Source organism: Haemaphysalis longicornis, unplaced genomic scaffold (genome assembly GCF_048455015.1).
Source record: "Haemaphysalis longicornis isolate Haplotype H1 unplaced genomic scaffold, Haemaphysalis longicornis Haplotype H1 scaffold_8, whole genome shotgun sequence".
Taxonomy (NCBI): domain Eukaryota; kingdom Metazoa; phylum Arthropoda; class Arachnida; order Ixodida; family Ixodidae; genus Haemaphysalis; species Haemaphysalis longicornis.
This window is the reverse complement of record NW_027526445.1, coordinates 47,660,060-47,677,747: the sequence shown is the minus strand read 5'-3', so window position 1 is coordinate 47,677,747 and position 17,688 is coordinate 47,660,060. Positions and strand designations below refer to the sequence as shown.

General features: G+C 45.7%; 1 protein-coding gene across 1 annotated transcript in view; it reads left to right on the top strand.

Annotated features, from left to right (window-relative positions):
- The first annotated feature begins 2,246 nt into the window (after positions 1-2,246).
- Crn (pre-mRNA splicing factor crn) overlaps positions 2,247-17,688 on the top strand; it is a 38,779-nt gene continuing 23,337 nt past the window's right edge. The window contains exons 1-7 of the mRNA XM_077681941.1: positions 2,247-2,462; positions 2,596-2,685; positions 2,772-2,834; positions 3,028-3,119; positions 3,769-3,852; positions 8,105-8,346; positions 10,094-10,272. Of these exons, the coding sequence (XP_077538067.1) occupies positions 2,412-2,462; positions 2,596-2,685; positions 2,772-2,834; positions 3,028-3,119; positions 3,769-3,852; positions 8,105-8,346; positions 10,094-10,272 (801 nt within the window). The 5' untranslated portion in view covers positions 2,247-2,411. The remainder of the gene's footprint in view (positions 2,463-2,595; positions 2,686-2,771; positions 2,835-3,027; positions 3,120-3,768; positions 3,853-8,104; positions 8,347-10,093; positions 10,273-17,688) is intronic.

Below are 17,688 nucleotides of genomic sequence, written 5' to 3'. Positions count from 1 at the left end.
GCTGCAGAGAATATGAGCCGCGCTGTAGTAGAGGGCTCCAGATTAATTTTTTCGACCACCTGAAGATCTTTACTTGCACCGAAATCTCGACCAAAAGGGGGCCCCGCTTTTTTCCTCCATCAGAAAAGCGGCTGCCGGAGCCGGTAATCGAAGCCGTGTCCTTGAGTTCAACAGCGTAATTCAGCTAAGAAAAGTCGAATCAAAGAAACAGAAATTTTATTCACAAGTATACTGAGAGAACAACTACACGCACATAAAACCAAAGCAAGGCACAGATAAGACCATTAACAAATATATTCATCGCGACAAAAATAAAATATAACGCGGGAAACTATACACAGTCTATAATAAAAGAAAGGTCAAAGTTCAAATAAACGGAACTGGTACGAAATACACATTTCTATTGCAGTTTCGATGGCAACGAAAATGAAATGTAACGCAAATATTCATACACAAAATCTATTCAACAAAGAAAAGTACAACAACGCTAGCATAGAGATTTACCTGGGGCAAAAATACTTTGCTTACATTTTGGGGCAAACGCATTTTCAGAACTTCGCATGTACACAGGATTTGTTTAGACTTTTTATATAGAAATGCATCCGTGCCACGACGTAGAACCCAACCAAGTTTGCAGTGAAGGTCCCACTGTGCTGGCCGCAACTAATACCGGTGAAGGGGAAAACTTTCCGGATACCGAACGTGAAAGATGAACTGCATTTTGGAATCTCGAAATATCTGTCAAATCGTAACTTTTTTCTCTCCATGCATAATTACCTCCCATAGGCGGTACGCAATTGCCCCCATTTCTCTCGAAACGTTTTTTTCCTAGGACCACGGATATCTCGAAATCTTGACAGAGAGGACACAAGGCAAAGTTAGCACAGGCAGCTGATAATGTCCCTGTTCGAACGCTTAGCTCCCACTACTACGCGCCAAACGCGGTCGTGCATGGCAAATTTACGCGAAGTACGCGCTGTGCAAAACCGACCTCCCCGTTACCGTAATGCTGTCTGTCGCTTACATCGTTTTGAGATAGCTACATGTGGACAACGGAGCTGATCATGCGGACGACGAGGAGCCTCCAGAAGTGTCTACAACAGAAGAAACACCAAACATGCAACGTCTGCTTCACAACAAGATAGAAAGCAGCGTTGGCGACCAACAACCGATGTGATGCATTGAACAGCTTGAGAACGCTTCTTTTTTGGATGCAGATGCGAACGCAAAAAAGGCGAGGATCATATAAGTTGAAATATTAAAAATTGTTTTCCCCGCGAATTATTTTCCCTAATTAGGAAAGCACCTATTTGCAGTGAAGCTATATAGAGCACCAGCTGCTATTTCAGTGACCTGGCCACAAATTTTTGGCATTCCACATATCTTAAAATTTTCACACAATTTTACGGCTTTGAGTTAACGGGAGCTGTATATCAAGAGCGTTTTCAGAATACGCATCAGGAAATGTGAAAGTATCGTTAGGTGGAAGGCGTCGGTAACTTGATGTTGGGTCGTACTAGTTTAAAATTTTCACAAGCGGAATTACAACGTACGGCGTTTACTCTCTAAATTAGCTGCCCAAAGGCGTGGATTCGATTTCCTGCCACGGTGTCCGCTTTTCTGATGGAAAAGAAAAGCTAGAAACGGCCGTGTGTTCAAGATTTCGGCGCAGGCTAGAGATTCTCAGGTGGTCAAAATTAATCATTAACCCTCCACAACGACGCCCCTCATCGCCTGTGTAGCGTCGGCGCGTTAAACTTCATAATCGATCAATAAATCAGCTGCCCAGGCGCCAAACACCGCAGCGAGCAGCGCAAATCTTGCCGCACGCAGCTGGGGCCGGGAAGCGGCGGCTGTTCAGTGGTTGAGGACAGCAGCGCCGCCGCTATGCCGTTTTATTTTCTGTGCGAAAGTCGACCCGGCGGAGCAATGGGAGAGGCCGCCGCTCGGGCCACTCTAAAACTTCTAGTACACAACCTAATCTAAAAACGTTGGTACACTCTAATGAAACTGGCGATTGTTTACGTTCCGAATAGATTGGATTGGATTGACACGGATGCAGATTACTTTTCATTTCCTTTCTAGTAAAATGCTTGCTAAGGTTCGTCTGCGATCCGCTGATGGATTCAAAAAATAACACAGCTCTTGTAAATTTGATGGAAAAGATTATTTCCGGCAATATACAAAATACCGTTGAGTTTATACGAAATAGAAGTGTCTCTTGGTTTGACTTTGCCCGACAGAGACCGCAACCAACGTCGCTACAAACATGGCGCTTCGCATGTCGTTGACTCGCGAGAAACTTTGATCGTCTTTGAGTAGGGGCCAACGCTGTTTTCAATCTCAAAGATAATTAAGTTGGGATTACCACACCGTTCTCTAGCTGTTACACCCTCCTCTAAGCCACAGTCATGGCTAGTTCAAGTGGAGCAAAGCCTCAGAAAATCCCGAAAGTTGCCAAGGTAACCGTTCATCTACGCATTTTCTACGTTGTTTTGAACTTGCAAGCTGCTTCTAGCAAAAAAGTTGTTGCAGTTTGTTCTGTGGCGGTCAACTCGGTGGTATTTCAGTGTGTCATGGTTTTTTTTTTTTCAGGTGAAGAACAAAACCCCGGCAGAAATTCAAATCACAGCCGAGCAACTTCTTCGGGAAGCCAAAGAGCGAGACTTGGAGATCTTGCCACCGGTAATCACGAGTATACTTTTCAGCGCCCTGCGGTTTTTACCGCCGTTTACCTCGCTGAACGCTGTAACTGGTTTGTTTACGCGCAGCCGCCGAAGCAAAAAATCTCCGATCCTGAGGAGTTGGCCGAGTACCAGTTGAGAAAACGAAAGGTGAGTTGGTGAGACTACCCGGTCACAGGGGTGATTTCAATGACCGCTGAGCCGATTGTCATCGAGCTCTTTTAGTGGGCAGCGGCTTCTGAAAGGTACGATGATCGGCTGAAAAGTCCCTGTGACATTCGTTAGAGAGTAGCTACAAATGCCATATTCCTGTCAATTTTTCTCCTGTTTTGGCTCTTCAAAGGGGTTTGAGGACAACATTCGCAAGAACCGGTCTGTCATCAGCAACTGGATTAAGTACGCACAATGGGAGGAGAGTCAGAAGGAGGTGCAGAGGTAAGTGTCCTCTTGTTTATTTTATTTTTTTCTCGGGGGGGGGGGGGGGGTCGATAAAAGTGCATTAAGTTTAGAGCCAGGCGAGTGTTACTGTGATAATTGTCTCTTAACTAGTAAAATGTCATTTCAATCAACAGTGATGGCTGCTTCCATACCTGTAAAGCAAAGTATAGTAAAACTGTCGCTATAACAAAATAGCTTAATTCAACATTTTTACGATCCCAACTGCGATGGAGGGAGAGCAAGTCACCACTGCTTTTAACAAAGTGCTGCTTATAACGGAGTCAGCTTGCTGACCCAGGGATTTTGCATTAACAAGGTTGTACCGTATATCACTTCAGTTTTCATTTCGCCGTGATGCAAGTTGCTGGCTTCGTCCGTAGGAAACCAAGCCAGTAGGAAACGCACACATTCGTGAATAATTCTGCTGGGATTAAAGGCGTGTGGTGAACTCGGATGCCCCGGTAATAGTGCTTTCTGTCGCATAGCTTACACTCCCTGCATCTCTGCAGCTGCGAAAAGAATGTAATCCCTGGTTTATTTCTCTTTTTTTTTTTTTTTCTCGTCATATTTAATGTAGGTTTTCGAGACGTTTCCATTTCAGACGGCCTTTTTGCACCGCTAACAGCTGCAACATTGTCTCTTTCAGGGCGCGTTCCGTGTACGAGCGCGCCTTGGACGTGGACCACCGAAATGTCACCCTCTGGCTGAAGTATGCCGAAATGGAAATGAAGTGAGTGAAAGTTTATCCTTTCTTCTCTTTCTCTTTTTTTTTTTTTTTAAATCTGGCTATACGTTCATGCGTGTGTCGTAAGTGGCAAACGATCGCAAACTTTTTTCACATTTTAGAAACTCCAGTGCATAGAATGTGCCGTGAAATGTAAAAGCAAATTGCCAAAAGTTGCTAAACAACGAAATTGCCCAAACAAAACAAATTAACAAAAAGTCCAGCAACAACAACAATTAACAAAAAGTTGCGAAATAACAAATTGCCAAAATAATGACGTAAGGGTTGAATATGATAAGCATACTCTTTGGGGAAATACGATGTTTTGTGGAACTGCTGTAAAATAGAAAAAGAAATGGGGGAAGGGGGGCAACACTGCGGACTGGAATGAAGAGAAAAATAAAAAATTGATGGGAAAGAATGCGTGCATCTGTATGTAAGGACATCTATATGCTGCAGCCGTTCCATTTTAGGAGTTTGGGGATGCATAAGTGCATAGTTTGGGTTCTTACGAGGTGCAACCCAAGCATACATCATTTAGAAACTTGGGGACCCTGAATATAGGGGATGTACACCTGTACAAAAAATATAGGTAATTCCTGTTACCCTGTTCATCATTCTGCGGCCAGGTGGAGCACACGTCCTACTTTCTGCTGGAAATGGTTGCGTTTTTGTTGTTATTATTACTGTTACGCGTAATAAAACCACATGTAGGACAATACACAACTCACCCACACAACAGACACGCGGAAGCTGTCTTAGCGGGTTTACGGATAGGCCACGCACATGCGACACACTCACACGTGCCCACTGAGTCGTCAGGACCCCTGTTTAGCAGGTGCAGAAAGGGCCGACCTGTAGCTCGCATTGTAAATACATGTAAAGCACTGGACACAACACGAGGCAAACATTTCCCGGAACTTTACCTACTGCCTATTCCACGACATCCATCATTCTTTTTGTTGACGAGGCTGTGATTCCTTTTATACCCCTGTCACACGGGCACTTTCAATCGCGATTGAGTCGATCCGGATCGAGCTCAATCCGGATCGGACACCTGCTACACGGCAGTTTCAATCGCGATCGAGCTCGATCCCGCTCGAACTCAATCCTGGTTTCTCAAGCGCGATCGAGGCTTCCAAGCGCGATCGAACGAAAGCGGCGATACTCTCGTCCCCGCTCAGTAATGGCACCGAATGTGACAACTTCAACTAACGCCACAAATTGTGTCAAATAACTTGACCCAAATAAGCGTGAGGTAATATTTACATAGTTACGTATACCTACGACCGCGCGAAGTTACCAGATGCCGGCCGCAACTACATGGTTAGCGCCATCTGGCGAACACGAGCGCAACCCGTGCAACTTCTCAATCGCGATTGAAACGTGCCGTGTAGCAGCGGCAGTACGCCGGGCGCGCTCGAAAACTCGATCGCGATTCACTTCAATCGCGATTGAAAGTGCCCGTGTGACAGGGGTATTAGGGAGCTTTCTTTTTTTTTTTTTTTAGTTTTTAGCATAGAATACTTTTTTACATCTTGTTTCATGCAGTACATTATCGCAACCTGGCCTTTTGCACCAGCTATCGTATCTGTTTTTTAAACCGTTGAATTTTACCCGACCAGTTTTACCAATTTTACACCACTTGTATTTATTTTGTAATACTTTTGGCACTCTTTGCCCTCTGTTGGCTTTGCTCCCTTAAACAATTATTATTACTATTTTATTATTATTATTAATTTTATTATTATTATTATTATTACTACTACTACTACTACTACTACTACTACTACTACTACTACTACTACTAGTACTACAACTACTACTACTGCTTTGATCCTCCATCCTAAATTTAACTTTTTATCACAAGCCAGCTGCACAAGCAGCCTTAGTGATTTTTGTTCTGCAGCGTGGTGTATGGGGAGGTTTTAAGGCTGGACATCTGGAAAGGGAAAAAATAAACTGTGCCACAACATCAATTTATGCCAAATAATTATGCGGAATACTTTTCTCTCGTGTAGCCACTCTCGGGCATTAACACATTCAGGCGTTTTTAACAGGGAGTTTCAGTGAACAGAAACTGCTTGGAATGTTGTGAAAGTTTGCCTAGTTTTCAAGGTATGAGTCCTCTGCAAACAGCCCTTTTATCGTCAAGCAAAGCTCCTGACAAGCGAATATATGCTCATTGGTTCCATTCGATGGAATCCTAGTCGAAAAAGTTTCCATCCGTTGCCATGGCTGCGTACTTGCCTGGGAGTTCTCCGCGCGGTAAAATGCGCGCTGCCTCTTGTGGTGCGAGACCAAAGTGGACTTTACCGTAGGAGTCACTGTGGTACTGTGGTAGCTTTGCCGTACCAGCCTACGGTGTACATGTATTGGCGAACCATACCGGTCGTCATAGTCCTGTAGCAGCTGTTCTACACCAACCACTGCTGCACATGTTGTTGTGCTAGCCATCTGTGATGGTCATGATAGTTTTTGTACCGTAGCTTCCATACTGTATGTGTTCGCTTAAAAGGGGCATGCAGGCAAAATACAAGTTTGTTTGATTCGAAAGATTTCATGTTTTTTAATGCCTTCAACGCTTGTCCTGGAGCAAACGATGCCTTATGCACTGAAAAATTAGGCAATTTGGGTTAAAATTTTCATTCTCCCGCTAAATTGTGTGTTTTCGTGGCGTCTGCCATGAAGTCACTGGGGCGGGTATTCTAACGAACTTCCAGTGCGTCAATAGGCTCTGCAGCCTTGCTACCACCAGTCTTCTCAGGTGGCGATACCATACGCAGCCATGGACTGTTGTCCGCCGTTGCTTTATTTCTGGCCGTACTTGCACCTGGCTTGTTTCTGTTATGGTAGAAAGTAATCGTTTCGTGAAACATCGAATATTCCTGACAAATAGGGTCATATAAGACAACGTCGCTTACGCCAATCGGCCAGTGTCATGTAAGACAACTCCAAAGCGGCGGGCCGCTGTGCAGCTAAGACAAATATAGTGCGCCCAGTACCAAGAGCATTACACATAAACACTTCCATGTTTGCGTGTATGTTTGTAACTTCCACTGTTTGCCGCACCATTCTTTTTGCTGTAAAAGGAATATGCATTACATTTAGGTTCAAATAGCTCATTCGGCAAGCTTATAAGCCCTGCCTAATTTGCGTTTGCTTTGGCTGGCCTCAGCCAATCGCAGAGCTGGGCGCATATGACATCATTGGTTCTGTTGCGGGAAATGAGCTAGGGGGTAGCATGGCCATTCCCTTTTTTCCTAATTGTATAGCTTATTTGAGCGAAGTGTGCGTTACAAGTAGTGTCAGTATGATTCTAACGAGGCAATCTTTAGAATGAACCAAACTTGTGTTTTGTCTCCATTGAGTCAAAATACAATATTGGTCAACTTGAAAGAACAAGCCTTTGGCAACTCACCCATCTCCATTCCAGCAACAAAAAGCATTTTTGTAAACAGAAAAATGCAAGAAGTATAAAAAAACGTTCAAACTTCGCACTAGAGTGACGTGTTATGGGCAGGAGTAATGCAATATGGACCAGCACGGAAACCATAGTTATCGATGTGTTATTTGCACATTAGCATTCAAGTGACATGACCAGATGGAACGAGAAGACCTGCTGCAATTGCCCCGTCACGTTTGTTGGTGTTTTAGGTCAGCTGCTGCCATTTGCACAAACAAGATTTGGGGACAACATAGATCATTGGCTGGAAAGGAAAGTGGCTGGCAGTGGTGTAGTCAAAAATATTTTTTCGGGGTGCTGGTGTTATACCCTGCAGGCAAAAAAATATAAAAAAGATAGTCTGCGCCCAGACAATATCTTATTTTTGTTTTCTTATCTTATTCTCGTATTTACATTTAAACTTATAGATGAAAAAGCCCAAAAGGAGGGGTTGGGATGCGCCACTTACGAAAATTCGGGGGAAGGTGTTCCCCGCTTACACCGCCCTTGGTGGCTAGGGAGTGGCCACTGCAGCCTCTGCTTTCCGTAATATCTCCATTGATTGTTTGACGTTTGCGATAAAACTGGCACCACTGTTATTGGGGCAAAGGAGCCTTTTTAATAAACTGAACTGGTATTTTGCCTTCATGGCCTCTTGACGCCTCCCCGATCTACCGGCACTGGATAGTCTGCGAGACCGTGCCAGGCACCGGACTTTGTCAGTCTGAGGCGGATGGTTGGGGAGGTTGCGGTTGTACCGCCGTCGCCTCACCGAGCAGTGGGCGGCGGTCCCCCTTCTCCCCTCGGCCGCAGGAACCGCCAGGTGAACCACGCGCGCAACATCTGGGACCGGGCAGTGTCGCTGCTGCCGCGGGTGAAGCAGCTGTGGTACAAGTACACCTACATGGAGGAGATGCTGGGCAACGTGGGGGGCGCCCGCCAGGTGTTTGAGCGCTGGATGGAGTGGGAGCCCCACGAGCAGGCCTGGCAGACCTACATCAACTTCGAGCTGCGCTACAAGGAGCTCGACCGCGCCCGCCAGATCTACGAACGCTATATCCTGCCCCTGCAAACGTTTTTTGTTTGTTTGTTGTTGTTGTTGTTTAGAAGGAGAAACCACTCTGTGGAGTGCATGTGCCGTAAAGTTCCGAAAGAACGCCCGTCCAAAGTATGGAGATATCACGTGAAAAATGCGGAAGGGGCAATCTTCCGGGTCAGGTGGGGGAAAAAAACTAGAAAAAAGTGGCAGCGCTGCCAACCAAAACTGCGGAGATATCACAAAAAAAAAAAAAAAACAGATGGGCGAACTTTCGGCTCAAGTGCAGAACGGACAAATAAGTAACCGCACCAGCGCATGAATCGATGATTCGCATTTATTTTGTTCACTCACCAACATTAAAGCCATCGATTTTATGGGGCGGGCGATCTTTGGGGTCTTTTAGTAAATTCGATATTTCACCCCAAAAGGGGGCTGGGCGATGTTTCAGGGGGTGGGCGCTCGCTCGGAACTTTACGGTGCTCTGGCTCATATGAAACCCACCATTTCATATATGGTCATAACAGCAAAGAATTTGTCAGTAAATTTACGGGAGTAACTTTTAACTCGGCACTAAACTTTCTGAAATCTGAAAGGGGGTGCCCTGAGTGCCTAACGGGGCACAATCGTTCTTGTGCAAACAGTTTCATCAGTTTCAGTGCGGGATTCAAAAACTGCCTAAATTAATAAGAAAGACGGAATTTTGTTATTGTTTCAGCTGAAAACAACGTTTTCAAGCACCTCTTTTTATGTCACGAACAGTGAGAGGTGTGTTGCAAGCTCACTCTGTTGTGGTTGCAAGCGTTCATGTTGGCAGCACATGTAGGCTTGGTAGAAACTGCACTTATAAACGTTCTGGGGTCCTGTCGGGGAAAGCAGTGTTCAATTCAAGGTGATGCCCTTTCATTTGGGATAGAGGATCTGTACTTCACAAGAACCATTTGTCGGTCCCGTCAACTCTGCAAAGAGTCAGGTAACGAGGGTTGGGTGTCCCCGTTGCATATTTTACAAACGTGCCTGCCTAGGTGCGCCCCCCTCGCCTCTTTCTGGCGTCATACTACAATTGCAGAACTAATTAAATCTATTGGCAAGCTACCCACCACATCGTCTCAGTGGCTACAATGTTGAGCTGCTGAGCACGAGGATGCAGGTTCGATTCGCTGCCATGGCGGCCACTTTTCTGATGAAGGCGAAAAGCGAGAGCGCCCGTGTGTACGAGATTTCGGCAAATTTTAAAGATCCCCAGGTGGTCAAAATCAATCCAGCACCCTCTGCTGCGGTGCGCTTCACAGCCCAGGTGTTGATTGATTGATTGTAGGGTTTAACGCGCCGATGCAACGCAGGCAATGAGGCGCGCCATAGTGGAGGGCTCCGGATTAATTTTGACCACCTGGGGATCTTTAACGTGTGCTGAAATCTCGTGCACACAGGCGTTTTTGCTTTTCGCTTCCATCAGAAAAGTGGCCGCGGCGGCCGGGAATTGAACCGCGACCTCATGCTCAGCAGTGAAACGCCTTAGCCACTGAGCCACCGCGGCGGGTACAGCCCAGGCATTGCTTTGGCGCCAAAATTTGAATTCTTTAAAAAAAAGTAGCTGGGTAATTGTTGCAACGCTGTACATATAGGTTGAGCCGAACACACTTCTTAACCTTTGTCATCGTAATCAGCCTGGCTTTGGATTATACTCAGCATGGCTAACAAAATGAAATGCTGACCTTTGCAATCCCTGTTGCTGCACGAGCCTTGACTACTGTGTGTGGACGCACTCGTGATGGTGCACCCGGACGTGCGCCACTGGATCAAGTACGCCAAGTTTGAGGAGCACAACGGCTACATCTCCAACGCACGCCGCATCTACGAGCGGGCCGTCGAGTTCTTTGGTGAGGAGTACATGGACGAGCGCCTCTTCGTCGCCTTCGCCAAGTTCGAGGAGAACCAGCGGGAGGTGAGGCTTGGTCACAGGAACTGGTCCTCCCAGCCCGACCCTTCTGTTTATTAAGTGCAGAGTACTTTAGGGCCGCACCTTGTCCGCACCTTGTCTACTTGGGTCCAGCTCGCTCGCTGTACCCAAGTAGAGCCGGTGTCCCGTCGTCGCGGCGTAACCCAGAGTCTTCGACCACCAAGCGGTTCATGTAGTCATAAGCGTTCGAAACTCGTAAACCGCTGGTGCTTGTCATACATCTCCCCATTCAGCGCAAAGAAACTGCAGGTACAGTTGAGGCGAAATATACGTAATTAACCGGCAGCGCCCGCAGTCGTTAAGTTCAGAACACTCGTTGGGTAGGTTTTTACGATAGTAAGCGGGAAAAAAATTGTCAGTACAATGCCGGCACGTGCGGGAGGAAAAGCAAGCACAAAAAGAACGGAGCTCCCGCTGGCGCAGTTTCAGGCTCGGGGACGCACGAGCACTGCGAAGGCGGGAAATTTGACTTGCATTGCACAAACCTCTGTTCCATTCAACAAGAGAGGAGTGAGACAGGGCAGCGAAGAGTGTGATGGGCGGTAGCAGTGAGCGGATAACGGCGCTATGGTGAATCACTGCTCTGCACTTCCAACACCTTTCCCATTGAGTGGAACGGCTTTGTTTTTTTGTTTTTTTCTTGAAAGCTTTCTTAGTGAAACCGATGGCATTTTCTAAAAACCCTAATGCATTTCTCCATAGACCACTTGGTCAACCGGAAAGCTCCAGTGAGAGCTCCGGACACACGGTGCGTGCGTGAAACCGGGCCTCCATTGTGTCATAATGGCTACTTGAAAATCGCAAAAGGAACGCTTCTAGATAAGACGATACAGGCAGCACCAATAATGAAGAAGGAGGACAATACAGTTTAGCCCACGTATAACAATATTCAAGAGCCAAGGAAATTTTATCATTATAACCGATGATTGTTATAAGCAGGTTGCGAAATAAAAAGACGAAACAGAGCGGAGACGAAACAGAGAAACTGTTTCGTTGCGCTCGGTTGACGTTTGGTGCTTGTCCGCACCAGATTTTGCGTGTGCATAGCTTTTTGTCATAATGAACGACTCACAATCGTATACGCTAGCTCAAGGCGTGATTTAAAGTATAGTTTTTGATACCGCTCTGGAAGAAACATTGCTGGCGTCGCTGCATTCCTTGCAAAGCCAGTCCTGTGCGGAGTGTAAAGAGTCGGAGCTAGGCGGCAGCTCCAGTATTTAGCAATCTTTTGAACGTAGGGAACAGCCAGCTGCTACTAACCGACGACAGCGAAAATTCAAGACGAAAACAAATTTGTAAGGAGATGGTAAAACAGTTTCTGCAACTTTTCCGAATGCTCAAAAGTATTGTATCTTATCACTTTTGGTTGTCACAACATAAAGCATCCAACATTCGCTATGAGGCACAAAACACGCTGGTGGAGTTCCAAATAACCTGTGCGTGCAGGTTTTATACCAGGATTCTAACCAGCATAGAGGTTTATTGAGCGAAACGTTAGCAATTAGGAATGATTCCAATAACATGGTCGGTTCAAGCTCGGAAGCTGTGCTCGCATACAGGGCATGGCACCATAACCACTTCATCCACAAAGCAGTCATGGTTTCAACCTCGCCTGATGTTTGTAAGCGTAAACCTAATCATAGAGAATTCAGTTCATTTAGTAAATTTAGTGCAAAGCAGTGCATCAAAAAAAAGTGCTTCTGTTATTGCATTCACTGGGGTTCATACTGTTGGAAAATATGAAAATTACAGTTTCATAACTAACACTGTTCTATCTATTGTTCCTCAAAAAAAGGGTTAACTCCCTCTAATTATCTTGGGAACTAATTGACTGACTCGAAAAATAATGGCATATCTGAAATCATTGGGAAGAAAGCAGCAAGGCTGACAAGTTTCACAGAGTACACTCAACAATTAAAACAAGTTGTTTTAAAGGGACACTGCAGTGAATTTGTCAAGCTCCCATTCTTGCTTGCACTGCATAGACTGGCTCAAATTAGCACACTTTTCATCGCTTATCTGGGTGGTAAGGCGGTATTTATTTTATAAAGTCTGAAAGAAGAATGACTACCATGTGCAGTTGGCGGCGGTCGCACCAGCTAACAGCAGTGATGTCAGTCAAAGGTGCTACAGGATTGGGCGATGACCAAGATTAGAATTCTAACCAGTTTCAGTTTCGGTTCTGTGAAACACCATGCTTGGCATGCGACGTTATCGTTGGCTGGACACTCTCGATATCCCAGTAATCAGCGTACCGCGCTTCTGCCATGTTGTCAGCTGTAAAAGGCATCAGATAAACCTCCCAGGTCAGCTTGGAATCGTAGCAATCACTAAGCCAAGGCCTACACAGTGGATGAACACCTTCTGCGTCACCGGAGACACTCAAATGCCATGCACTTTTTCCAAGGGTCGGCTGATTCGGGACTGTGCCCACAGGCAGTCGTTGTCAGTCCACACGCGCTCTGTAAACTCGCTCTTCGAGAAATTAACGTTACAACGCAAAAATGGTGAATTCAGTATAGAAAAAGTAGAAAACGTTGCCCAAAAACATATAAATCAACTTTAAAAAAGGCTGTGGCTAGCGTTCTGTCCAGGCGGAACAATATACAAGTGCTAAAGTTTCGTCCAGATGGAACGGAGCGCTGCGGGTTATCCTTCCGTCCAGACGGAATACACCTGAGAGCTCAGCGTTCCGTCCAGACGGAGCCGGTGTGAAATTTGTAGTTCCGACCAGACGAAAGCAAAACCGGCTGATTAGACGCCATGCATAGACTACGGATTTGGTGTGGAGGTTGCGCCTTCGATAGCAACACTTTTCTATCACGTTCGATTCTCCCCGGACTCTTTTTTTTTTTTTTTTTGCGTGGTTGCGTCGTTTGTAACAGCTAACTTCGCGCCCCCTTTACAATTGACGTGGTGAGAGCAGTCGGTCTTGATTTTGCACTCAACCGGCCGCGCTCCGCTACTGCTCACTAGAGCCAAGGCCGACATATCCATCGCCACAGAGTTCTGATCATCTGTAGTTCGTAATGGCGATTACTAATTAACGGTTATTCTGGCTAGTCAATTACCGGAAGCGGTTCGTTCGGCTGGGTAAATAAATATCAAGAAAGACTGCTCTCGATCTGCCACGCCAAATCTGTAGTCTATGCATGGCGTCTAATCAGCCAGTTTTGCTTTCATCTGGTCGGAACTGTACAAATTTCACGCCGGCTCCGTCCTCCGTCTGGACGGAACGCTAAGCTCTCAGTTGTATTCCGTCTGGACGGAAGGATAACCCGCAGCGCTCCGTTCCATCTGGACGGAACGCTAGCCACAGCCTTTAAAAAAATGCATTATCGGGGATTCGAACTTTCGACTTACAAAACAATGTACCTAGCGCTCCAAACCAGTCGGCCATAAACTAGCGATGCCCAGGGTGGAAATATAAATGTATAATGTGTAGCCAGTTTATATTTTTATTTCTTTTTAGCATTCCAAGCTGCTTAGATGACTATTTCTTGTATAGCGCTTGTGCAGTAAGCGTCTCCCAAATTTCCATAATATTTCATGTCTAGCAATTGCATTCCTTAGACGGAAAGCGTTCGCAGATGTGTGGTTGTGCTGCTGACCATTGTGCTAGTTCACTGAGCAAAAAAGTGCTTCCCACACCCTGGTTTAACGCAGTACGATAAATGTTTCGGTTGATTATATTTCCTTAGTACCTATATTAACTTTGCTGACTCTTCTCCCGCGTTCCATTGGACTTAGATTTTTCTACTAGCGTACCAGTCAGCAAAGCGCCACATGTGCGCTTGTGTGGAGCAACTTAGAATTAGAGTTCGATGCAGTCTACAAACTAATAAACTAGGGGCACATTTTTCCAGGCACAAACGTGTCGTGTCTTAGTTTCAACTGAGCGAGCGAATTGCGAAGACCCGCCGGCGGCAGCCGACTAAACGCTGGGCCGCTGATTCTGTCGGAGAGTCGGCGAGCCGTGCAGTAGCGTAGTCAAGCCAAGCCATTTTGTTATACTAAACGTCATAGGAAATTGACAAGGAGGATGCGGAGAGGAGAACAGCATTTTTGAGTTGATTTTGCTACTGAATAAAGTCGCGTAAACACTGCGAGAGTGGTCGAAACATGGCCTAGAAACTCCAGACTAAAATTTGCGCGAGTAATCCCGCAATGTTTACAGATTACTTCAGTGCCCTTTCAGAGCCATGTCCCCCCTGAAGTCCACCGGCAACACAGACAGTTGAAGGAGGCATCGAAGTGCCTACCTGTGTTGGCAGCTTGCTGTGCTTGGTGCTTTCATTTGGTTCTTCCCACCACGAACTTCTCGTACCTGTGCTTACCGCTGCTCTTTGCCGTCCCCGTGTGCATGCCTTTGTGGTTTCTTCTGCCACCATTTAAGGTGGGACCCTGGTGTTAAAACAGCTTACTTTAATTTTTAAGTATACTCTGTGAAACCTGTCAGTCTTGCTGCTTTTTTTTCCACTGATTTAAAAATTGGCATTATTTATTGAGTCAGTCAACTACGGTAGTTGCCAAGATAATTAGAGATAATTAGCCATTTCTGGAGAAACAAGAGACAAAACAGTGTTAGCCATAAAACTGTAATCTTTGTATTTTCCAATATTATGAACCCTGGTGAATGCAATAAGAGAATCGCTTTTTCGGTGCACTGCTTAGAACTAATTTTACAGATCATTACAGTTTCTTAGCACCAGGGGCAAGGAACCATTTTGAGTGCCCGTTTCAAACACTGAAGTTTAATCAGCTGTTAGATTAGTTCCAAGTGGTGCATCAAAAAACAAATTATCTTATTGCACTCACCAGGGTTCCTAGTATTCGAAAATATAACGATTACAGCTTTATGGCTAACACTGTTTTGTCTCTTGTTCCTCCAGAAATGGCTAATTATCTCTAAATTATCTTGATAACTAGTTGACTGACTCAATAAATAATGCCATATTTGAACTAAGTGGGGGAAAAGCAGCAAGTCTGACATGTTTCACAGAGTTTACTTAAAAATTAAAAGAAATTGTTTTAAGAGCCATTTCCCCCCTTAATCTGCCATGTACACTCACATAAGGGCCTAGTCTCAAAGAAAAAAAAAAAGAAATGGCAGCCAGGGGTCATCATAAAAGGGCAATGCCTTTCCGGCAGAAGGGAGACATTCGCACTGTATATGTTCAGCTGTGTTGGAAACTGAGCCCAGGCCCTGGTTGTCTGTGGGTGTGTCGTGCAGGCCTGCTTGGGAGCAGGCAGAAATAGGGGAGTGTCCTCTCCAGCCTCCCGATCCTTGGATGGTTGGAGAGAACACTGTGAGGGCTGTGGAGTAATGCCCGTGCCACACGTACACGAAAAATTACATTCAGTGCTTAATGCCTTAAGTGTTAATGCCATTAATTCGCTGCTACACGCAAAAATCTGATGCCATTCGCTCTAATGTCATGTTTGGTTTAAGGAGTTCTGCACAACTTGTTCGCTTTCACGAACGCCTTAATTAAATCTGCCTACTCTTGAACGCAGTGGGCACCACATGAAACCAACGAAACTCTCAGCACCAGAGTGTTGACATGGAAACGTGGCTGAACTTCGAAATAAGATGATTTTTTTGTGCCCCCTTGGTGGCAAAGTTCTGAATAAGACGAAGTTCACTAAAACAGCGAAAAGAGGCAAAACATCCTGTTACTGGTTGTTTTGAATTTTTTGGATTTGGCTACTGCTGGCAGGCGACGGCTGCTGCTGAAACCACTTTTAGAAGCGGCTCTCAGCATGTTTTAGAAAACAGTTTTTTATAACGTTTTCTTTCACAAAAAAAAACATTTTTAACCCTTGTTAAATGCTTGTCTCAACGTTAAAAACTTCTAAAATATGAGTGCATTTCTCTTTTTTGGTCATTATCATCATCATGCCTAACACATTTAAAGGGACACTGAAGTGATTTGTAAACATTGCGGGATTACTAGCGCAAATTGTAGTTCGGAGTCCATAGGCCTTGTTTCGACCACTCTGGCCGCGTTTACGCGAATTTATTTAGTAGAAAAATCAATTCGAAAATGCTGTCCTCCTCTCTTTACGCTCGCCCATTTTCTGTGGCGTTTTCGTGTGACGTCAGCAGGAGATGAGTTGGAAAATGGCTGCGCTACTGCACGGTTCGCCGACCAGCCGACCTACCGATCGAGTCAGTCGGCCCAGCGTTTCTGCCGCCGGCCGCAGACGGGTCGTCGCTATTCGCTCGCTCAATTTAAACTAAGCCACAACACCTTTGTGAATGAAAGAATGTGCCTTTCTTTACTTTGTTAGTTTGTACACTGTGTCAAACTCAGTGTCCGGGTCGCTCCACACAAGCGCTGCACAAGTGCACATGCGACGCTTCGCTGACTTTACGCTAGTAGGAAAATCTAAGGCCAATTGAAGGCGGGAGAAGAGTCAGCGAAGTCAATATAGGTACTAAGAAAATAAAATCAACTGAAACTTTTACCGTACAGCGCAAAACTAGGGAGCAGGAAGCATTTTTTGCGCTGGGTAAACAAACACAGCGGTCAGCAGCACGACCGCACATCTGCAAACGCTTTTCTGTCAAAGAAATGCAATTGCTAGACGTGAGATATTGTGGAAGTTTGGGGGACGCTTACTGCAGGAGCGCTATACAACAAATAGTCACATAAAGTACTTGCAATGCTTAAAATAAATAAAAGTGTAAACTGGTTATACATTATAGACCTTATATATCCAGCCAGGTCAGTGCCGGCTCGTGGCCTAGTGGTTTGAGGCGCTGGGATTACTCTTTTGAAAGTCGCAGGTTCGAATCCCCGGGAGTACATTTTTTTTTTTTTAAGTTGATTTTTTTGTATGCGGCCGATGTTTTCTGGACTGAGTTCACCCTTTTTGGGCCGTAACGTTCACTGCTCCCTGAGCGAGATCGCAGAACGCGCGCATACTGGCAATGACGCGCTAGCGAGTTCTCGTTGGCGTGCTGTTGCCACAAGCACCGACTGCTTGCGGGCAGTGGGCCCAGGCCTCAATCAGCACACCCTTGGCCTGGTGCGAACTAGCTGTTTACAAACAGACGTGAGTGAGGCAAGCTCCGAATATGCGGGAAAAGCACATGGCATTTGAGAGTCTGCGGTGACACGGAGGGCGTTCATCCACTGTGTAGGCCTCGTCTAGTGATTTCTACGATTCCAAGCCGCCCTGGGAGGTTTATCTTAGACATTTGACAGCCGACAACATGGCAGAAGTGCGGTACGGCGATTACTGAGATATCGAGAATGGCCATCCAACAACGCCATCGGATGTCAAGCATGTTGTTTTACAGAACCGAAACCGAAACTTGTTTGATTGCTAACCTTGGGCATCGTCCAATTACGGTGCCCCCCCCTCCTGACGTCACAGCCTTTAGTTGGTGCG